The sequence below is a fragment of the Vipera ursinii genome (genome assembly GCF_947247035.1).
Source record: "Vipera ursinii genome assembly, chromosome: 1".
Lineage (NCBI taxonomy): Eukaryota > Metazoa > Chordata > Lepidosauria > Squamata > Viperidae > Vipera > Vipera ursinii.
The window spans coordinates 174,309,601-174,327,314 of NC_139512.1; the positions used below are offsets into that span (position 1 = coordinate 174,309,601).

The following is a 17,714-nucleotide window of genomic DNA, read 5'->3' on the forward strand; positions in this document are numbered from 1 at the left end:
AGGGAAAATCATTTGCTGCTTTGTTTCTAGGCAGAAAAGCTCAATACAGTTTATAGCAAATTAATGTGCCCCAAGTTTATTTCAATATATAAAATTTCCCTGGGTCAAGATGTATGGGGGAAATGTTCACAATTACTTAATATGAGAAATTTATACATACACAAAAAAGTGAAACTGATAGTCTTTGAAGAAGCAGACTAGTATCACAAATAAAATACTTAAAAAAAATTTGGACCAATCACTCTCCCTTAGTCTAATCAACTTTCCAGGGTTGTGGTTGAGAGGAAAAATAGGAAGGAACAATATGTAAGCCGCCTTTACCTTCTGTATAAAATAAGGGATATAATTCTTAACAAATATGCTAAGATATATAGCAAATCAATGAAAAATATGAAATAATTATTTCAGGCACAGATGCTTATTACTATATATGTTAAAAATATTTGTTCACATCAATGATAAAATGAATAACTGCTAACTACTGCTAACTACTAAATCTGCTTCATGGCCCTTTTTAGATGCATAAAAAAGACTAAAGCATAAGCACAGTAGGCATATTGTCTTGGATAACAGAAAGGAGAAACCTGAAAAGGGAACAAATCTGAGAGGTTCATAAGGATAAGCCTTCAGTAAGCCTGGGGATTCTCTAGTAATAAGGAGCCTATACACTGGTTGTCTTAGATGTAATAGCTACCCCTTTGTGGTTTTGTTTTATTATTCTTCTTGTTTTAAATGGGTTTGTAAACTGTTTTAATTTCCTCATTTCCATGTATTGAGAGCACCCTAGAGTCACTTCATGTGGCTATATGAATTTGACAGAAATAAATAAAATAACTCTGCTTTACAAAGGAAAATTTAAGTCCAAGACCAATAAAATGAATAATTAAATTTAATAACAGCTTTTTGAAACAAAGGACTGTACTTTAGAGCAGAGGTCTACAGTTTTTCTGTGGACCGGAGGAGGAGTGGTTTTGTTTGCTGCCTGCATCCTGCGGATGGGGCTTTCCTTGTTTGTGCGGAACGGTTACTGGCATGCCCAGTACTGGTCCATGGACTGGGGGTTGGGGACCTCTGCTTTAGAGTAAAGGACATAAGGCCACTACAGTATAAGTATAAGGTAAAAAAATGTAGTGACTTGACAATATCCCTCTTTTGTAGTTCAAATTTTCAAAAGTAAAAAATAATAGTCAATTAATTGACTACTAAGTCAGACTTTTTACTTTGGTTGGAATTAGCACACTTCCTATTATGGGGACCATAGGCAAACATTCTAATCTACTGCAAAACTATTGTTATGTGTTTCTGATCAGAGGTAAAGTCAGCAATCTATGTATTGTAACATTGCCCAAGGTACTACCTATGGCATCTGGCATTCATAAATCCAAAAGTTTACTTTACTTTACAAGACCTAACTTGGACAACCACTACAAAGATTGCCAAGTTTCATATAATAGTTGTGGCCTGAAAAAGTTGAATGATATTCTTTTCTTATTGTTTCAGAAGACTGTTTTCCCTTTTTATGTTTTATGTATGTTAAATTCTATATTTGTGTTTTTGAAAGGGGGTTCATCCTAATGTTTTTGCATAAATGGAGGGTTCATTTTTTTTTCAAATCAACCAAATGTTGATCCATTAGTTATGAGAGAGATTGACTAACCAGTTTGTCACTGGAATCTGATGACATGGGCTGAGAGAGTGACTAACTCAAAGTCGCCCGCTTTCATGCCTAAGGGGAGAGTAGAACTCACAGTCTCCTGGTTTCTAGCCTGATACCTTAACTACTAGATACCTCATGGGAGTCAAACTCACTGCGTCATATGATGTGTTGCGACATATCATGACTTTTTTTGCATTGCTGGAGCTAGGATGGGTGCAGCCTCCGCATGATGCAACTGGCCGGCAATTTGACACCCCTGAGATACCTTAACCACTGCTCTCAGTGGTGCTTTATTGGTCTGAGATCGTAAATAAATCTACAACTATTAATCTAATTTCTCCTTTATTTTTGTCTATTTAATACAATTGTATATATTTTAGCTTTATTTGATAATATTTATTGAGCTTGGGATGAACTTTTAAACTCAAAGGATAGCTTTTTAAACAATTGTGCTTTCTCAGACACTCATCGCTTGAAAAAAGCAACAAACAAAATTAATTAATAATAAGTAAAATAATAATCTTGAAGTTATAAAACTATTCCTTCTCAGATTTTGTTTGTAAACAAAAGCTAGTAAACTAGTAGCCTTCAGAATCAATAGACTTGATTCAATAGGGCTATATACTACTATTTTCATGCCTAAAAAGCAAATAGCTTAATGAAGCAGTTGCATATAGATAGTTCCTGCATGTTAAAAACAGATGATTCAGATATACCTTGACAGTATTATCACGTCAGTTTTCCATGCTAAAGGACTCTCAAAAAGTGTTTTCACTCCCAGTTTTACATATGAATAATTTTAAAAAATATTAATAACAATAACACAAAAGCTTTACTGGTTGGGCCTACTCCAGTGTCTTATTTCTTACCAGTCAGAAACTGTGGCAATGAGCAAACAACATAACACATAAAGGTAGTAGCCCCTTATTACTGTTGTAACCCAGAAACTATCACTTCTCAGATATAAAAAAATCATTAATCAGATTTCTTACAATACAGATTACAACTACCGTATTTCATTTCATTTTGGTCTAATATCCAGCAGTATGGAAGCCTACTGACTGGGGTAATTGTTAATGTTTCCTTTCAGTAAATAATCTGTATAATAAAAAATGAAATCATGTAGAGATCACTATGTTGTCTGTATTTACCACTATCTTCTAGTCCTTGACTTATGATCACAATTGGGACTGGAATTTCCATTGCTAATTGATACAGTGATAAAACACGACAGCATGTGACTGCATCATTTCGTGATGGCAATACCAGCACTCCCCACTGCTCTGTTATCCAAATCGAGAATAACCAGTCATTAAGCAAGTATTCTTTCCAAGCCAAGCTATCCAGTCTTAGTCTCTCCCAGTCCCCAAGCCTCAGTAAGGTAAGAGACTGCTTCCAACTTCCCCTACTCACAGCACAAAGAGGATTTTGGCACTGTGGCTTAGGAGTTGCTTTTCACTTTTTTTTTTCAGCACAAGGGGGGCTTTTGTTGCTGTGACACTGGGATGGCTTTTGCAGAGGGCGAGTGCAGTGTGAAGCTCAGCTCCAGCTTAGCCCATGGAGGATCCAGGAATATAGATCCACTTTCCTTATGAAGCCATTAGTAGAAAACTAACGAAGATGGTCATAATCTTCTTGGAGCCAAATACTACCCTAAACCTATGGAAAACAATTCAATCTTACCAGTAGGGTTATGCAAAACCTCACTTTTGAAGCAATCTGGACAGAATAGTTATATGCACATACACTCCTGACTGTGTTAATCTATCAAGACAACAGCACTTCAAATATCAGATTCAGAGGTGTCCTATGCAACCCTTTCTATTTAAAGAATACAAAAAGCGAGAATAAAACTTGCAGAACACTATTGAAAATGGCAAAAAAAATAGGTGGCAATGAACTGTGAAGAGTCTGTTCATGAGAAAATGTCTCAGGATGGAAATCTATTACAATGCATTCTGAATAGACTGCTCTGACAGACTGTGCTGATAATAGATGACAGAGTGATAACAAAGTCAATAAAACAAAGTATCATGAGAGCCCTTGTTTATATTCATATAGCTCCGAGTTGGTATACATAAAAATGAATCAACAATCAGCATTATGAAATAAAAATAAAAATAAAGTGATACTAAATAATCTGTTCATCTTTTTCTCACCTGCAACAAATTAGGCTTTCAATATGCAAAGCATCTTCTTCAAGAAAAACAAATGATCATGATTTCATTTAATTGTAATTTAATGAGGCATGATTTATTCTTAAAGTGATATATACCAGGTGCATGGCAAAGAAACCAGTCCAGCCAGACTAACTGTAGCATTGCTGTTTTTAGGAAATGCCTGAAGTTAGCTAGAGATAGTGTTCATTTCTGTAGTATTCTGCTAAAGGGCAGAAACAGAGAATGGAAACCCACAGCATAAATTTATTTGCTTTAGAATCCCATTGGATATACACATATTTATTACATTTTTTTAAAAAACTGGATATCTATGACGGTAATCTATGAATTTTAGAGCTCCAATTATGAATGCTGTAATCTATATCTAAGACTACAGTATCATAATTCAAGAAAGTTAAGCATTCACAACTTGGGCATAAGTACACAGCCTGAAATTCTGGGGTGAAGAAGACCTATGCCTACAAATGAATTTTTACTTATCAAATATTTGTCTTTGCTCACCAAGGGAAAAAAATAATTTACATTTGTAGATTGGTTGTTTAAATAGGAATCATTTTCCAACTTCAACAACTGTATTTCAGACTTTTACAAGATGATTGTAAAAACAAACAGAAAATGTGTGCTACTTAACACAGAATTTGACTGTAAATAAAGCAGTTAACATTTGGTATCTCATGAATCCATTTACCCTTGAGAGTTCTATTAACTACTGGGAATTTTTCTGAAATTACTGTATACCTCAGTTAAAAATAGGAGACAACTTGTGCAAATCCAGTACTGACAAAGTACTGAAAGTTTACAGATAATACAGTCATTGGTCTCATTTAAGATGGGATGCATACAGATGAGAGGTTGAACAACTGGCCTTATCGTGCAGCCGGAACAATCTGGAGCTGAACGTGCTTAAAACTGTAGAAATGAAAGTGGATTTTAGAGAAGCCCTTCTATTCTAGCACTCTTTCTAAATTAGACAACACCAGCATCAACAATAGAGACCTTCAAGGTTTTGGGTTCTATAATCTCCTAGGATTTGAAATAGACACCTAACATTAGAACCATCACTAAAAAGGCACAACAAAGAATGTTCTTTCTGCGTCAACTCAGGAAATTCCGACTGCCCCAGGAGCTGTTGTTACAGTTCTACAGAGAAATTACTGAGTCTGTAATTAGCACTTCTATAACTGTCTGGTTTGGTACAGCAACCAAACAGGACAGGTACAGACTTCAACACACAGTTAAGACTGCAGAAATAAACTATTGCAACCAGCCTGCTTTCCATTGAGGTCCTGTACACTCCATGGTCAGAAAGAGGGCTGAGAAAATACCAATAGACCCCTCACATCTTGGACATAAAGTCTTTCAACTCCTTCCCTTGGGATGCACTTACAGGACATTGCATGCCAAAATAATTAGACATGTACACAGGTTTTTTTCCTCGTGCCATCAGTCTGCTGAACACCTAATTCCCATAGTACTGTCTTATGTCTAAGTATAGTTACCCATGTAGTATGGCTGTATTATTATCTTTCTCATCTGTTCTACTACCTTCTCTTATTGGTATCATTACCATTATATTTACTTTGTTATTATGATTATTACTACTTTGTCATTTTGCATTTACAATGAGAGCTTATGCACCGGAGACAAATTGTGTGTCTAATCACAGTTGGTCAAATAAAGTATTCTATTCTGTTCTATTCTATTCTATTCTATTCTATTCTATTCTATTCTATTCTATTCTATTCTATTCTAATTCTATTCTATTCTATTCCTGCAGCCTGGAATTCCTAACAAGTGCATTTTATAGATGAGTTATTATTTGTTATTAATAACAAATGGTCCATATTCTTATTTATGATTTAATATGAAAAACACCCAGAAATGTTACAGTAATAAATTTTGCAAGCAGTAGAACAAACTGTGAAAACTGTTTTGGTTTCATAAAGGTAAAGGTAAAGGTTCCATCGCACATATGTGCTAGTCGTTTCCAACTCTAGGGGCCGGTGCTCATCTCCGTTTCAAAGCTGAAGAGCCAGCGCTTGTCCGAGGATGTCTCCGTGGTCATGTGGCCGGCATGACTAGACACCAAAGGCACACGGAACGCTGTTACCTTCCCACCGGAGTGGTCCCTATTTTTCTACTTGCACTTTTACGTGTTTTCGAACTGCTAGGTTGGCAGAAGCTGGGACGAACAGGCACTCACTCTGTTTCGCAGCACTCGGGATTTGACCCGCCAAACTGCCGACCTTCTGATCGACAAGCTCAGCATCCTAACCCACTGAGCCACCGCGTCCCTCCTTTGGTTTTATATCACCATGTAAATACGTTATCTAAAGGGTCACAATAATATGTATAAGGCCAACAACACAGATCACCTTTTGCAACTGAGTGCCCTCCAGAGATTTCAGGACAAAAAAATGTTAGACAGGAATTTTTAAGATATATATTTCCAATAAATCTGAAGGGCAATAACTTTGGAATTTTACAAATTGTATAATTGTTTTTAGTATGCAGGGACACTCTTTAAACATATGGAATAAATCATGTTTTCCATTATATAAAACAACATGTAGAATGTACCTTGAGAGGCCTTCCTTCCTAATTAATGCAAAACCTACAAGCAGGAAATACTTTTTAAATATAATTTAGAATAATTTTAATTATAATTTAGAATAAAACACAAAAAATATCTTTTAAATTCCAGCATATTAGGAGTTAATACTGAAAAACCAAAAGGACTACCTTGGTTATTTTAGTTTTCTATGCTTCTTAACTCCCAGCAAACATCGTGCTATTTTATAGGGATTTAAACTATTACAACATGTTGAATACAATAAAGATGTTATATTATGCAGTGTTATTTTTCACAACAGAAATAGTAAGGCTGCAATCCTGTATACATTTCCCTGGAAGAATATTCCAATAAAGTAAACGGAGATTACTTCATGGGCATGCATAAAACTGCAGTATTAATAATGGCTTCTGATCTTGTATAAACAGACCTGTAACTTTTATGAAATTATTCTGGATGCACATGTATACTTACTAGTTTAGGTAACTATGTTTCATAACATGCCATTTCAATGTGGCATTATTTTAAATTTTAATTATGATATATTGGTATGAGATAAAACCTAAAAACTAATTTAACTAATGCTTAACGTATGCATCTCTCATGAGATACCTGCTTAGGCTTGGAATGACAGTATTCAAGCTTATTTAAATAAAATGTATATAATGTGTAATGATGGAAATTCAATTTTTAATATTAAAATGAAATGTTTTAGTCCTCAAAGAGAATGCTGCTATTACATTAGCTTAATAAACTCTCTTTATTAGGCTGTTAATTTTTATGAAAGACAATAAGTGCTTGTATGACAGAGGGGAATTGTGAAGGAAATGCAAGATTAAACTACAACTCCAATCAATACAGTATATTTAATTCATCTCTGGTGGGCTTTCTGAAGAACACCAAAAAGGAACATACGGACTCTCTGTCTAGAAATTATGCTAAGCTTTGGTTAATCTTAATCAATCTAGCCATGTTTCAGTATTTTGGAATGTACTACAGTTAATTGTGATAGAAACAAATCTATATTTCCCTAGACTTGTTTATTTTGTGATTTAAAGAATTTATAAGCTGCCCTACTTGCAAATTGTGCTTTGGGTGGTATACATAAATATATGATCTAAAAAGTGTAATCAATACTGTTTCAGTCCTACATCCCAGTCTGAAACTCCTGAAATAGGTTTAGGGAACCTATTTCCCCCATAACCTTTTGAAGGTGAAATCTTCCCTCCTCCAACATAACCATGAAATCAAATCACTGCCTCCCATTTTTTATAAAGGGTTATAAGTTAGTATTGCATGAATCTTGCCTTGTGTATCAATCAGATCTGAAAAACTGATAACTAGGAGTAATAAGAATCATTGGGAGTCGGGAGTTATACTGGATGGTGGTGAACAAAGTTGGCTTCTAGTTAATGGCTGTTTTTCTGCCAGGTCCTATTTAATATGGCAGTCGTGCTATGAAAGCATCTACAACTTTCTCTCAGCATTCCAAATATGTTCACCATTCCAAAAATGTCCCTACACTTGCTTAGAATTTTAACTTCAATTATTTTCACCTGATGCTATTAATTTTCATCCCTTATAATCTTCTGCCTTATTTGAAAGATTACCACTGTGTATTTTTAAATGATGGTATCTGCTTTGTAAGAAGTGAAAATCCAGGAGAAATGCCCCATTCTTCCCCAACTGATGTTTTGTGATGTATGAAAGGCAGAGTGTACAAACCCAACATTTTAATCAGGTTCATTTCACCTCAGCTATAAAATCTGAGTGTAAATCCTCTAGAAACTTTAGAATGCATTTCTGCCAAAGATTTCTACAGAAGCAAAATACGGAAATGGGCAGGAGTGTAATTTGTGACATTTATATACACACACATACAAACACATAATAATGGAAGCAAGCATAACTTTAAAAAATATAATAAATAAATCTCAAAGGGCTCTTGCAAGCCGATAAACAGAAGGAAGCCCTATGTATGCCTCCTTAAGCTCCAGTACAAAAGGTGGGATATAAATCTAATAAATAAATGAAGCTTGGCTGAAACAATATAAACAAATTATATCAAATCTCACTATCCATTTCAGATAATAAACCATTATTTATTTGAATTATTCGTATTTTACCTTTCTATCAAGTTATTGTTGAAGTTCTCTTCCACAGTAAATTTTTTGACTATTTCGAATTGCAATTTTCAAAACACCAAACATAGAATTAATTCGCTAAAACCAATAATGCAGATTATTTAATGCTATAGCAAGGAAGCATTATAATATAAATATATACAGATAATCCTTGACATATGACCACAATTGAGCCTAAAATTTCTGTTGTTAAGTTAGACATCTGTTGAGTTTTGCCCCATTTTAAGACCTTTCTTGTCAGAGTTGTTAAGTGAATCATTGCAGCTGATGAGTTAGTAACCCAGTTATTAACTGAATCTTTTCTCTGTATATGCTAATATTCATGAGTCTGGCAACTAAACGCCCTTATCTTTTTTTTTTTACAACTTCTCTGTAATAGTGTAACTTCAAATTTCTGTATCTCTCCTGATCTTTTACCAGGTTCCTCAACTGAATGTGCCAAACTATTCTTTACTGCTAACGTTCATCTTGGTGTGCAATCTTGATCCAGTACAATATCCTAGTGCTGTATTTCTGCATTTTAGGCAAGGATACTTCCAGATAGAAAGCCGTAGTATCACCAGGGAAAAGGCACCTTATATAGCCCTTCCATCTTTTCCTCTTTAGCAGATTTTCCCAATTTAAAAATAGATAGGAAAAAAATGGTTCTTATGAATTGCTTAACTGGATCGTAAGGAAGGTTAAAAGGTAATGTAACAATGGGGTTGTATGAGGTTACACTATGCTCCCCTTAATCAACTATGCTATATCAATGAAGATAAAAGAGTTAACCACTGTAAGCACAGAAATGACTAGGATTAGTCAGTCTAGAAATTTTCTCTTTCTGCTCTTTTTACTTTTTCCCCTTCCCTTGAATATGTGAGGGGGAGGTTACAAAATAGAAGAAACTTCCCAAACTTTTTCCTCCGTTACCCAAAACACTTACTAGAAAGTCTTTTTTATTGCTTATTGGATCTTATTTAAATGTCCTTTTTATGACTGGATAATGAGTACGTGTATCATTGCAGAAAGGAAAAAAGAACACTTTTATCCATTTTGGGGTAATTTGGGGAAACACTTTTTGAAGTGGTGCCAGCAGATCATTGCCATTTTCAAAACAAAACAGCAGGAAGAGATAGTGTGTCAAACACAGTCACTTCCTGTTTAACTGGTACATCCCAAATAGTGGGATATTGGTACAGAGTATGTCCTTATACTTGGATATTGATAGAATGGATCAGCCATATTGTTCAAGCACAACCAATGGGTTCTCTGAATCCCAGTTGTATTCTAAGTTGGCTTTATTTTATAAAATCACAATGCTTATTATTTGAAATATATTTTGAAAGAGGGAATTCTGTTAGATTCTTTAAATATTTTGGATCCTTTTCACTATTTATTATGGAAATTTTTATTTTTATTTAGGCATCTGCTTCTTTTTTCTCTCTCCCTCTCTTCTATAACTTGCTGTGATAATATACTCCAACAGTTTTTGTAAACTGTATCTCTGAAATGTAATTTCAGAAAGAGGTATGACTTAATCATTAGCCACAATAATTTTGAAAAGAACATTTTCTTTTAAAGGGATTCATTACACCCATAACAACATATTGGTTCTATGATTCCACACTAAAAATATTGTATATGAGGCCTAAGCTTCTGTGGCAAAGAGAAAAAATGTTCCAAACAGCTGACTAGTTCAGTCACTTATCAAGGAAAGAGTTCTTCAAATCAAATATTAAAGAACAACATGCTATATGTTGAAAAGTATGTCTATGCAGATTTAGAAGCTACATACGATATATTTAATGACAATATTATAAGATCTACAAATGTTAACTGCTTACCTTTTGGGTCAACTTCAAAATATGTCATTATATATATATTGTCTACATTTATTATATTTGGCTTTATAGAGGGTGAAATAGAACAATATCTATATATACATACATAAACGCATAACAGGTTATGATTCAAGAAAATGAAATACTTTTTCAAACTTAAAGCAACATTAAAAAATAAAATCATATACTTGTGTATTCTGCTGTACTTTTTACAGATATCCTCATGGCCAGCTTGAAAAATATAATCATGTTGATTAAAAGGACATCTGTTTTTACTAGATACAGCCATCTTATAAGTCTAATAGCAGAAACGAAGTATTGAAAATATGCTGCCAGTTTATTTAATTGCCATACAATGTGGAATTTCCAATGTAGCAGCACCCCAAAAATTCATTAAGTGAATTTTAGTACAAGACAAAATCTCCATCTTTGCTTCACTACTCTACTCTTATAATGGTCCTAAGCTTCAAGAAAGAAACATGGTGCACTATTTTGTAAAGCTGAATTTCACGTGCATATTTATATTGTGTACCATTAATGTCCAAAGTGTTCAATATCCATATATCAAAACAGAACTATACATTTCATGAGCAAACCTATACAAACTTCTCATGTCCTTTCTTTGGAAAAATGTTGAAAGGAGAAATGAAAGAAAATCAAACTGTTTTCACGTAAACACTTAAATCCTTTCCTATCTGACAACTCTGCTCCACATTGGTCTCGTTTCCCTCTCATGTTCAGACAATTCTTTCCAACTTCTACCATTACCAAGTGAAAGGTACTGTAGAACTCTTCATCATTCCCATTTACATTTTTTTTTGAGGAAAGAACAAAATGAATTAAACGATGGGGGGAAAATGCAGGAAGACTACAAAAAGAAGACAATAATATCTGGCTTGCCCTCCCCCCTGTAAATTCCTTGGTTACAGTCAGGGCAGTGGCGGAAGAAAAGCTTTATCTGAAAAAATACATAATTCCATGCACATTTTAATTATTGCATTCATATATTTAAAACTCTAGCAGATTAAAAAGAAAACAATCTCCCCAGAATTACTTTTCTTAGGAAAGCAGCTATTACATATTATATTATGTGTAATGTAACCACAGGACTCAAAATATTTCATGTTACTATTACATTATTATATACACTGCTGTCTTCCCAATGGAAGGTAATAATAAAACAATTGTATAATTATTATGGGAAATATTTAAAACATTCAATCATGACAAAAAGTTCCCAAGGCCAAATTAAATTCCAAAATCAGCAAACTCAGAAACTCATGATACTAAAAATGGGAGGATTTCATCCATTAATTTGTTTTTTGAATTTTCAGGTTCTGTGGATGTAATTCATGAATGAGTATATAAGTATTATGGTGCTTTAATTCACCATATTGGTAATACCGTCTGGAGACTAACAAATATGGTTCTCATTATTGTCTATGTGGCAAACAATGTTACTGGCTCCCCAAAATGCCCCATAATTAAAAGGTACTGCTAAAAAAGTAGTCACAAAAATTTATAGTTCACGCATTCTTGCAATATTTTAAAAATCCAAAGTTAAATATGCTTCTGTGCACAGTCAGAACTAGAAGTTGAAGTAAATTATAGGGATGTAATTTTCCTGCTTGTTTGTTTGCTTCTATCTCAAAAATACCCATGCAGCCTGCTTTTCATCAAGCAGAAAAAAGCAGACATTTTATCTTTAAGGGAAAAGGTGATTTTGAACTTTAATGAACCAGGGGGAGAGATAGTAGGTACTTTTAAATCTAAACAACATTCTTGGCTTCCCTAGACAAAAATAACTATACATAATGTGGTGATTAATAATCTACTTTGAATTTTGGGAAGTAAATGGTCATAATGTTTTTGTTAAATTCATTTGGCAGGAAATTACAACATTAATAGATTAATAGATTACAAATGACAAAAATTCAAATATATACGCTAAATAGATAATGGTAAGGTCATCAGGGTCTGATTCTCTGGCTTTATTAAGAATTTAACAGAGTAAGTTCAAAAAGTTTTCTGGGATCATTCTATAAGTTTCTAAAGGATGATGAAAGAAAAAAATCTAAACAATCTCTTCCGTCTTTTCTCAACCATTTACATCCAGTTTCTACAGCATAAAAATACAAGTTTTATATATAAAAAAATAAAAGGACAGAAGGCACTATAATCATAGTCTTGTTAAATGTTATACAATGGTTGGGGTTTTTTAAATGCATTGTTCCAATTTTGCAAGATACAGTAAGGAAATGGAATAAAATTGCTGAGAAGTGTCTTCTTCCTTTATTTTCCATTTGTTCCATGTCATTTAAAGTGAAAACCAGATCTTTTTGAGGTGGTTTTTAAAAAGCCTTTTTTAACAGAAAAATGGAATAAAATGCTTGTTAAATAAATAAAACATCATACCTGGGTGCGATTGAAAGCCACTCTTGCAAAGACCGCCTGGGAGACACTGGCCCTCTTCAGCTCATCCCTGACTTGCTGGTAGATATCTGGAGAGACTTCCACTGATGAGTTTGTTGGTTCTGGTTTGACTGTTCTAGGGATAGGTGGATGATTTAGAAACTGTTGATTAATTGCCTGTGGGTGCTGATGAGCCAAGAGTCGACTTACTGCAATCTGTTGGTTTATCAAATGGGCCATTGCTATTTGCTGCCTTACTAGTTGTGGGCTGAGCTGAGGTGTAAGAAGACCAGGGCTCATGATTGGTTGTAACGTTGGCACTTGGTTTCTGATTGGAGTACTATGGTGAATTTGACCATGAGGAGATTGTTCATTTGTTTTGCCCAAAGTTGCCAGCTGGTTGATATTTGGTAAGTGCATGGGACGTTGACCAAGAACACAATATTCTGACAGGTTGTCTCTTTCAACTCGTTCCACTGTTAAAATAAATTAAATAATAAAAATATACCATCACTTTAATTTGAAATGACATCAGGGATTACAAATAAACAGAGTTGTATTAAGCTGTTTTCATTTTAATGCAAGCCCTATATTGACACAGTATTCTATAATAAATTAAGCTAATAATGTTTATCCTTTATAAATCTGACCTGTAGTAAGGATTACATGAATTTTAAGAACCCAAGTTCATTACATTGGGTCAGCCTTCCAATGAAGCATCAATTAATTGTGCTAATATTTTATTGTTGCACTGGTAATCTCAACAATTAAGTCCCCAAATATTTACCTTCAATTAGGATTTATTTTATTTATTCATTCATTCAGAAATATGTACATTTATATCCTGCAGTTTCTCCACAAGTTCCAAGTGAGATACATAGCAATTCTATTTCCAACCTTTGGAGTCAGGTTTCATTGAGAAAAATGACTGGTTCAAAGTCTTCTATTTGAAGCTAGGTTTGCCCAGTTCTAATATTTTAACTACTGATACGTTGCTTATAGGGACGCGGTGGCTCAGTGGGTTAGGACGCTGAGCTTGTCGATCAGAAGGCTGGCAGTTTGGCGGGTTGAATCCCGAGTGCCGCATAGCAGAGTGAGCACCTGTTACTCTTCCCAACTTCTGCCAACCTAGCAGTTCAAAAGCACGTAAAAATGCAAGTAGAAAAATAGGAACCACTATGGTGGGAAGGTAACAGCATTCCGTGCGCCTTTGGCGTCGTCATGCCGGCCACATGACCACAGAGACGTCCTCGGACAAGCGCTGACTCTTCAGCTTTGAAACGGAGATGAGCACCGGCCCCTAGAGTCGGAAATGACTAGCACGCATATGCGGGGGAACCTTTACCCTTTACCTTACATTGGTTATAAATCTCCAATACTTTCTGATTGGAAGTATCTTATTTCATTGTGCAGAAACAATCAAAATATGATATTGTATAATTTACATACTTGTTTGCATACACAGGGACCTTTAGTTTTTCCATTCCATAAACTCAGAATGTGTGTGTGTGTGTGTGTGTGTGTGTGTGTGTGTGACTATATGCAGAAAAAAATACATGGCTGATACTGTCTTGCCTTTTTATTTGTTGTTGTTTATAATATCATCTATTCCCATACCGTGTCTTTGTAAACACTTGAAACACTTGAAATCACTTGTATTCTTTCTCCCATGACATATGTGCAGCCAAATCACTGCTGTATAAACACTATGTCCCTTCAGCAGACCACAGGGTCAAATTCATACCCCCAAATGAGTTATGGGATATACACCCTATTTTTTTCAGAACTTTAATGCACATTCACTACTTCAGTATAAGTTCAACTACTGTTTTTAACTGTAAGCCACTCAGAGTATTAAGGAGTTAGGCACACTCAAAATCAAATAAAAAAATAAACGTTACAAGAGATTCTCTTAAATAACCCCTTGTTCACATATACTATTCCTAAGTGGTTCCGTAAATCTTTAAAGAATTGTGGATATCCAGTTTTGAAATATTTATCAAATATCAATAAAATACTATAGAATATTTAAAATATTTTATCTTCTTTCAACAGCAAATTCATGAAGCAAACATTTGCATCTATTTATAAATTTTAACCCATTTAAACTTTACATTTTTTTTTTATTTTCGCTTTTCATAGCCTGGTCAACTCAAACGGGTTATAACAGGACAAAATCATAAACTATGGCTCTTCTTCCCTTCTCTCTCACCACCAATATATTCTTAATTTTAAAAAATAGTAAGTATCTATTCAAGTGATAATGAAAACAATTAAACCTAAAGTTTTGAAAAATCCTAAATAAATGTGGTGTTATTGCCAAGCTTCTATACAGACTCAACTTCTGATACTGTCTATATAATCCTATAAGAATAACATTAATATTGTCATTGCTAAACAATGCTAAATAGCAGTAACAGGAAAAGCAAATATACATTAAATGTTGTATACCTGTAACTAGTTTTCATGACAGGAGAAAAACAAAAATATAATACCATTACTAGCCTCTAGGAGGCAGTAGAAAAAGATACACAGTATAATTTATTTTATTTATTATTAAATTTATAGGCCGCCCTTCTCACTGTCTAGTGACTCTCTAATTACCAGTCTTGACTTCCTAGAACTATTCTAGAGCATGGGAGGTGCTTTTCATGTGGGTAATTCATTTAAAAACTATGATTATCTTAATTACTTATTTCTTTTCATCAAAACCCACTTAACCCAATTATGAGCAAAGAGGTAATTTCAGAAATCTCATTTCCAGTCAACACTTAACTTCATGTTTACCCCAACCATCTATCAGTGTTATTTACTGTCTGGTCTCTGACCAGGAAAACTATTTGCACATCTGCGATTTGTGTGCCTAAAAGGGCAGTTCCACTATAGTATTTGGCAGTCATGAAATGCTTCCTAAAATGATTTCCTGCAAATACACTGAAAATCTATTTTCAAAATAGTACACATCAGTCAACTAATTTTCCAGTAAATCTTATTACCTAGCACAAATATGAAGATCGCTATAGCTCCTATACAACTTCTGTTAACTTTTCACATTAGTACATTAATATGAAATCACTTCAAAAAGTAGTTATAATTTTTTAAGAACACAAGATCAAGTCCTGAATCACATCCAAGACTCACCTAATCCAGCATTCTATATCAAAAATGGCCAAGTTTACAGAATATGAACATAACAGCCACCCCTTAATGGGAACTCAAGAACCAGTTGCCATGACAAATAGAGTTGCCTAGTAAAACATTGATCACCAATAATTCAGGATTACAATTATTTTCTAAAGCCTATTAATATTGCCATGGAGAAACAGTTTGGTGTAGTGGTTAAGGCACCAGGCTAGGATCCAGGAGACCATGAATTCTAGTTCTCCCTTAGTCTTAAAATCACTCAGTCACTCTCTCACACCGCTAGGAATGAAGCGATGGCAAACCAGTTCTGAAATCTGGCCAAGAAAACTGCAAGGAATTGTCCTAGCAGTTGCCAGGAATCATATCTTATTTAAAAATAAATAAATACCACCATCAGAGAAGGAAAAATTACTTGTAGACAGTGGGGGAAAACAAGTTCTTCAGCAATGAAATATTTTTATTAAAGGATTCTAGAAATGTATAATTACATTCTTAGTCATCTTATTAAGCTATCCACTAAATTTGCATCTTGTGCAAATGTCCCTGGAAGCAAGTCTTATTGCATTGTCTTTTGAAAGAAATACTGGCAGAATTGATTTTCCTTTCTTTTTCACATACCCCAAAGGGATGTATAGCAGAGGCTCCATTTCACAGTGTTGAATACAGCTTACTGTATAGAATTTTATAAACAAATCACAATTAGAACTATTAGGACTATCAGATCTTTGCTTCAAAAATCCAGATAACCACTAAATAGGACCAGTGACAGGAAAACTTCTTTGCTGCTATCTAGTAGTCATCTGGCTTTTTACAGCCCATACCAGTTAAGTCTTTATTATTATTATATGCAATGGACCTCATTTACATAAGCTTTCAAAATTTATAAAATACAGAAAGAGAAAAGTGATGCTGTTTGAAATTTCAGAAGGAGTTGCTTACAGACTTGAATTATGTATGGATGATCACAATGAAATATGCTAATGTTAGTTGTGACCATAATAAAGATTTGATATGGTATCGTCCTTCACTGAAAATATTTTCTATAAAATTAATATATATATTACATGTTGAAAAAGCTCTTATATTGCTACATTGTTTTTCTTCTTTTCTCTTTCATTGGTTTTTTTACTTTGTTCTGTTTTACTAAACAAAGGCAAAACAAAGGATACAAAAAGTGACACAAATATTTTAGATACTATATATAATAAAACAATTGTTGTTGTACAGCACCCAAAGTTACTTTCCATGAGATGGGAAGCCATATAAACTGTTTAATAAATAAATTATAGAAGACATGAACATGATATGAACTGATAACATATAAACTTTTCACCATCCGCCCCTAGCCATTTGAGTGTCTCTCAAGTTAATTAAAATATTATTGTGAATATACCTCAGTGATATACTAAATTTGATCAGCTACATTTTAAAATAAAGCAATATTTTGCTGAATTTCATGTATCCATGGTAGCCAGAAATTATGGCACACCTCATACAAGCAATTTACAGAACACGTATTGATGGATCTGTATTGATTTCATGACTCAAAGTGCAGTTTCAATTGGTTTGTGGTTGTCAGGTGCAAACAACCAGACCTAGACATGGAGAGTTCAAAGTAACTATTTTATTATGCTCTGCCTATAATACAGGAATCACCCCACTACTCTTGGGAACAATTAGATAAAGCTCCAAGGAAATCAGGAGGTGGGGAGATCAGTCCTAGCCCTTTTGCGGTTGCACAGTGACTCCAGGCTAATTCTGCGCTTGAACCCTCCTCCCTGC

At 34.2% G+C, this 17,714-nt stretch overlaps 1 protein-coding gene across 1 annotated transcript in view; it reads right to left on the bottom strand.

Annotated features, from left to right (window-relative positions):
• SATB2 (SATB homeobox 2) overlaps window positions 1-17,714 on the bottom strand; it is a gene marked incomplete at its 3' end in the record, with an annotated part of 136,010 nt that overhangs the window by 50,694 nt on the left and 67,602 nt on the right. Inside the window, exon 7 of the mRNA XM_083368134.1 lies at window positions 12,792-13,264. Within this exon, the coding sequence (XP_083224260.1) occupies window positions 12,792-13,264 (473 nt within the window). The remainder of the gene's footprint in view (window positions 1-12,791; window positions 13,265-17,714) is intronic.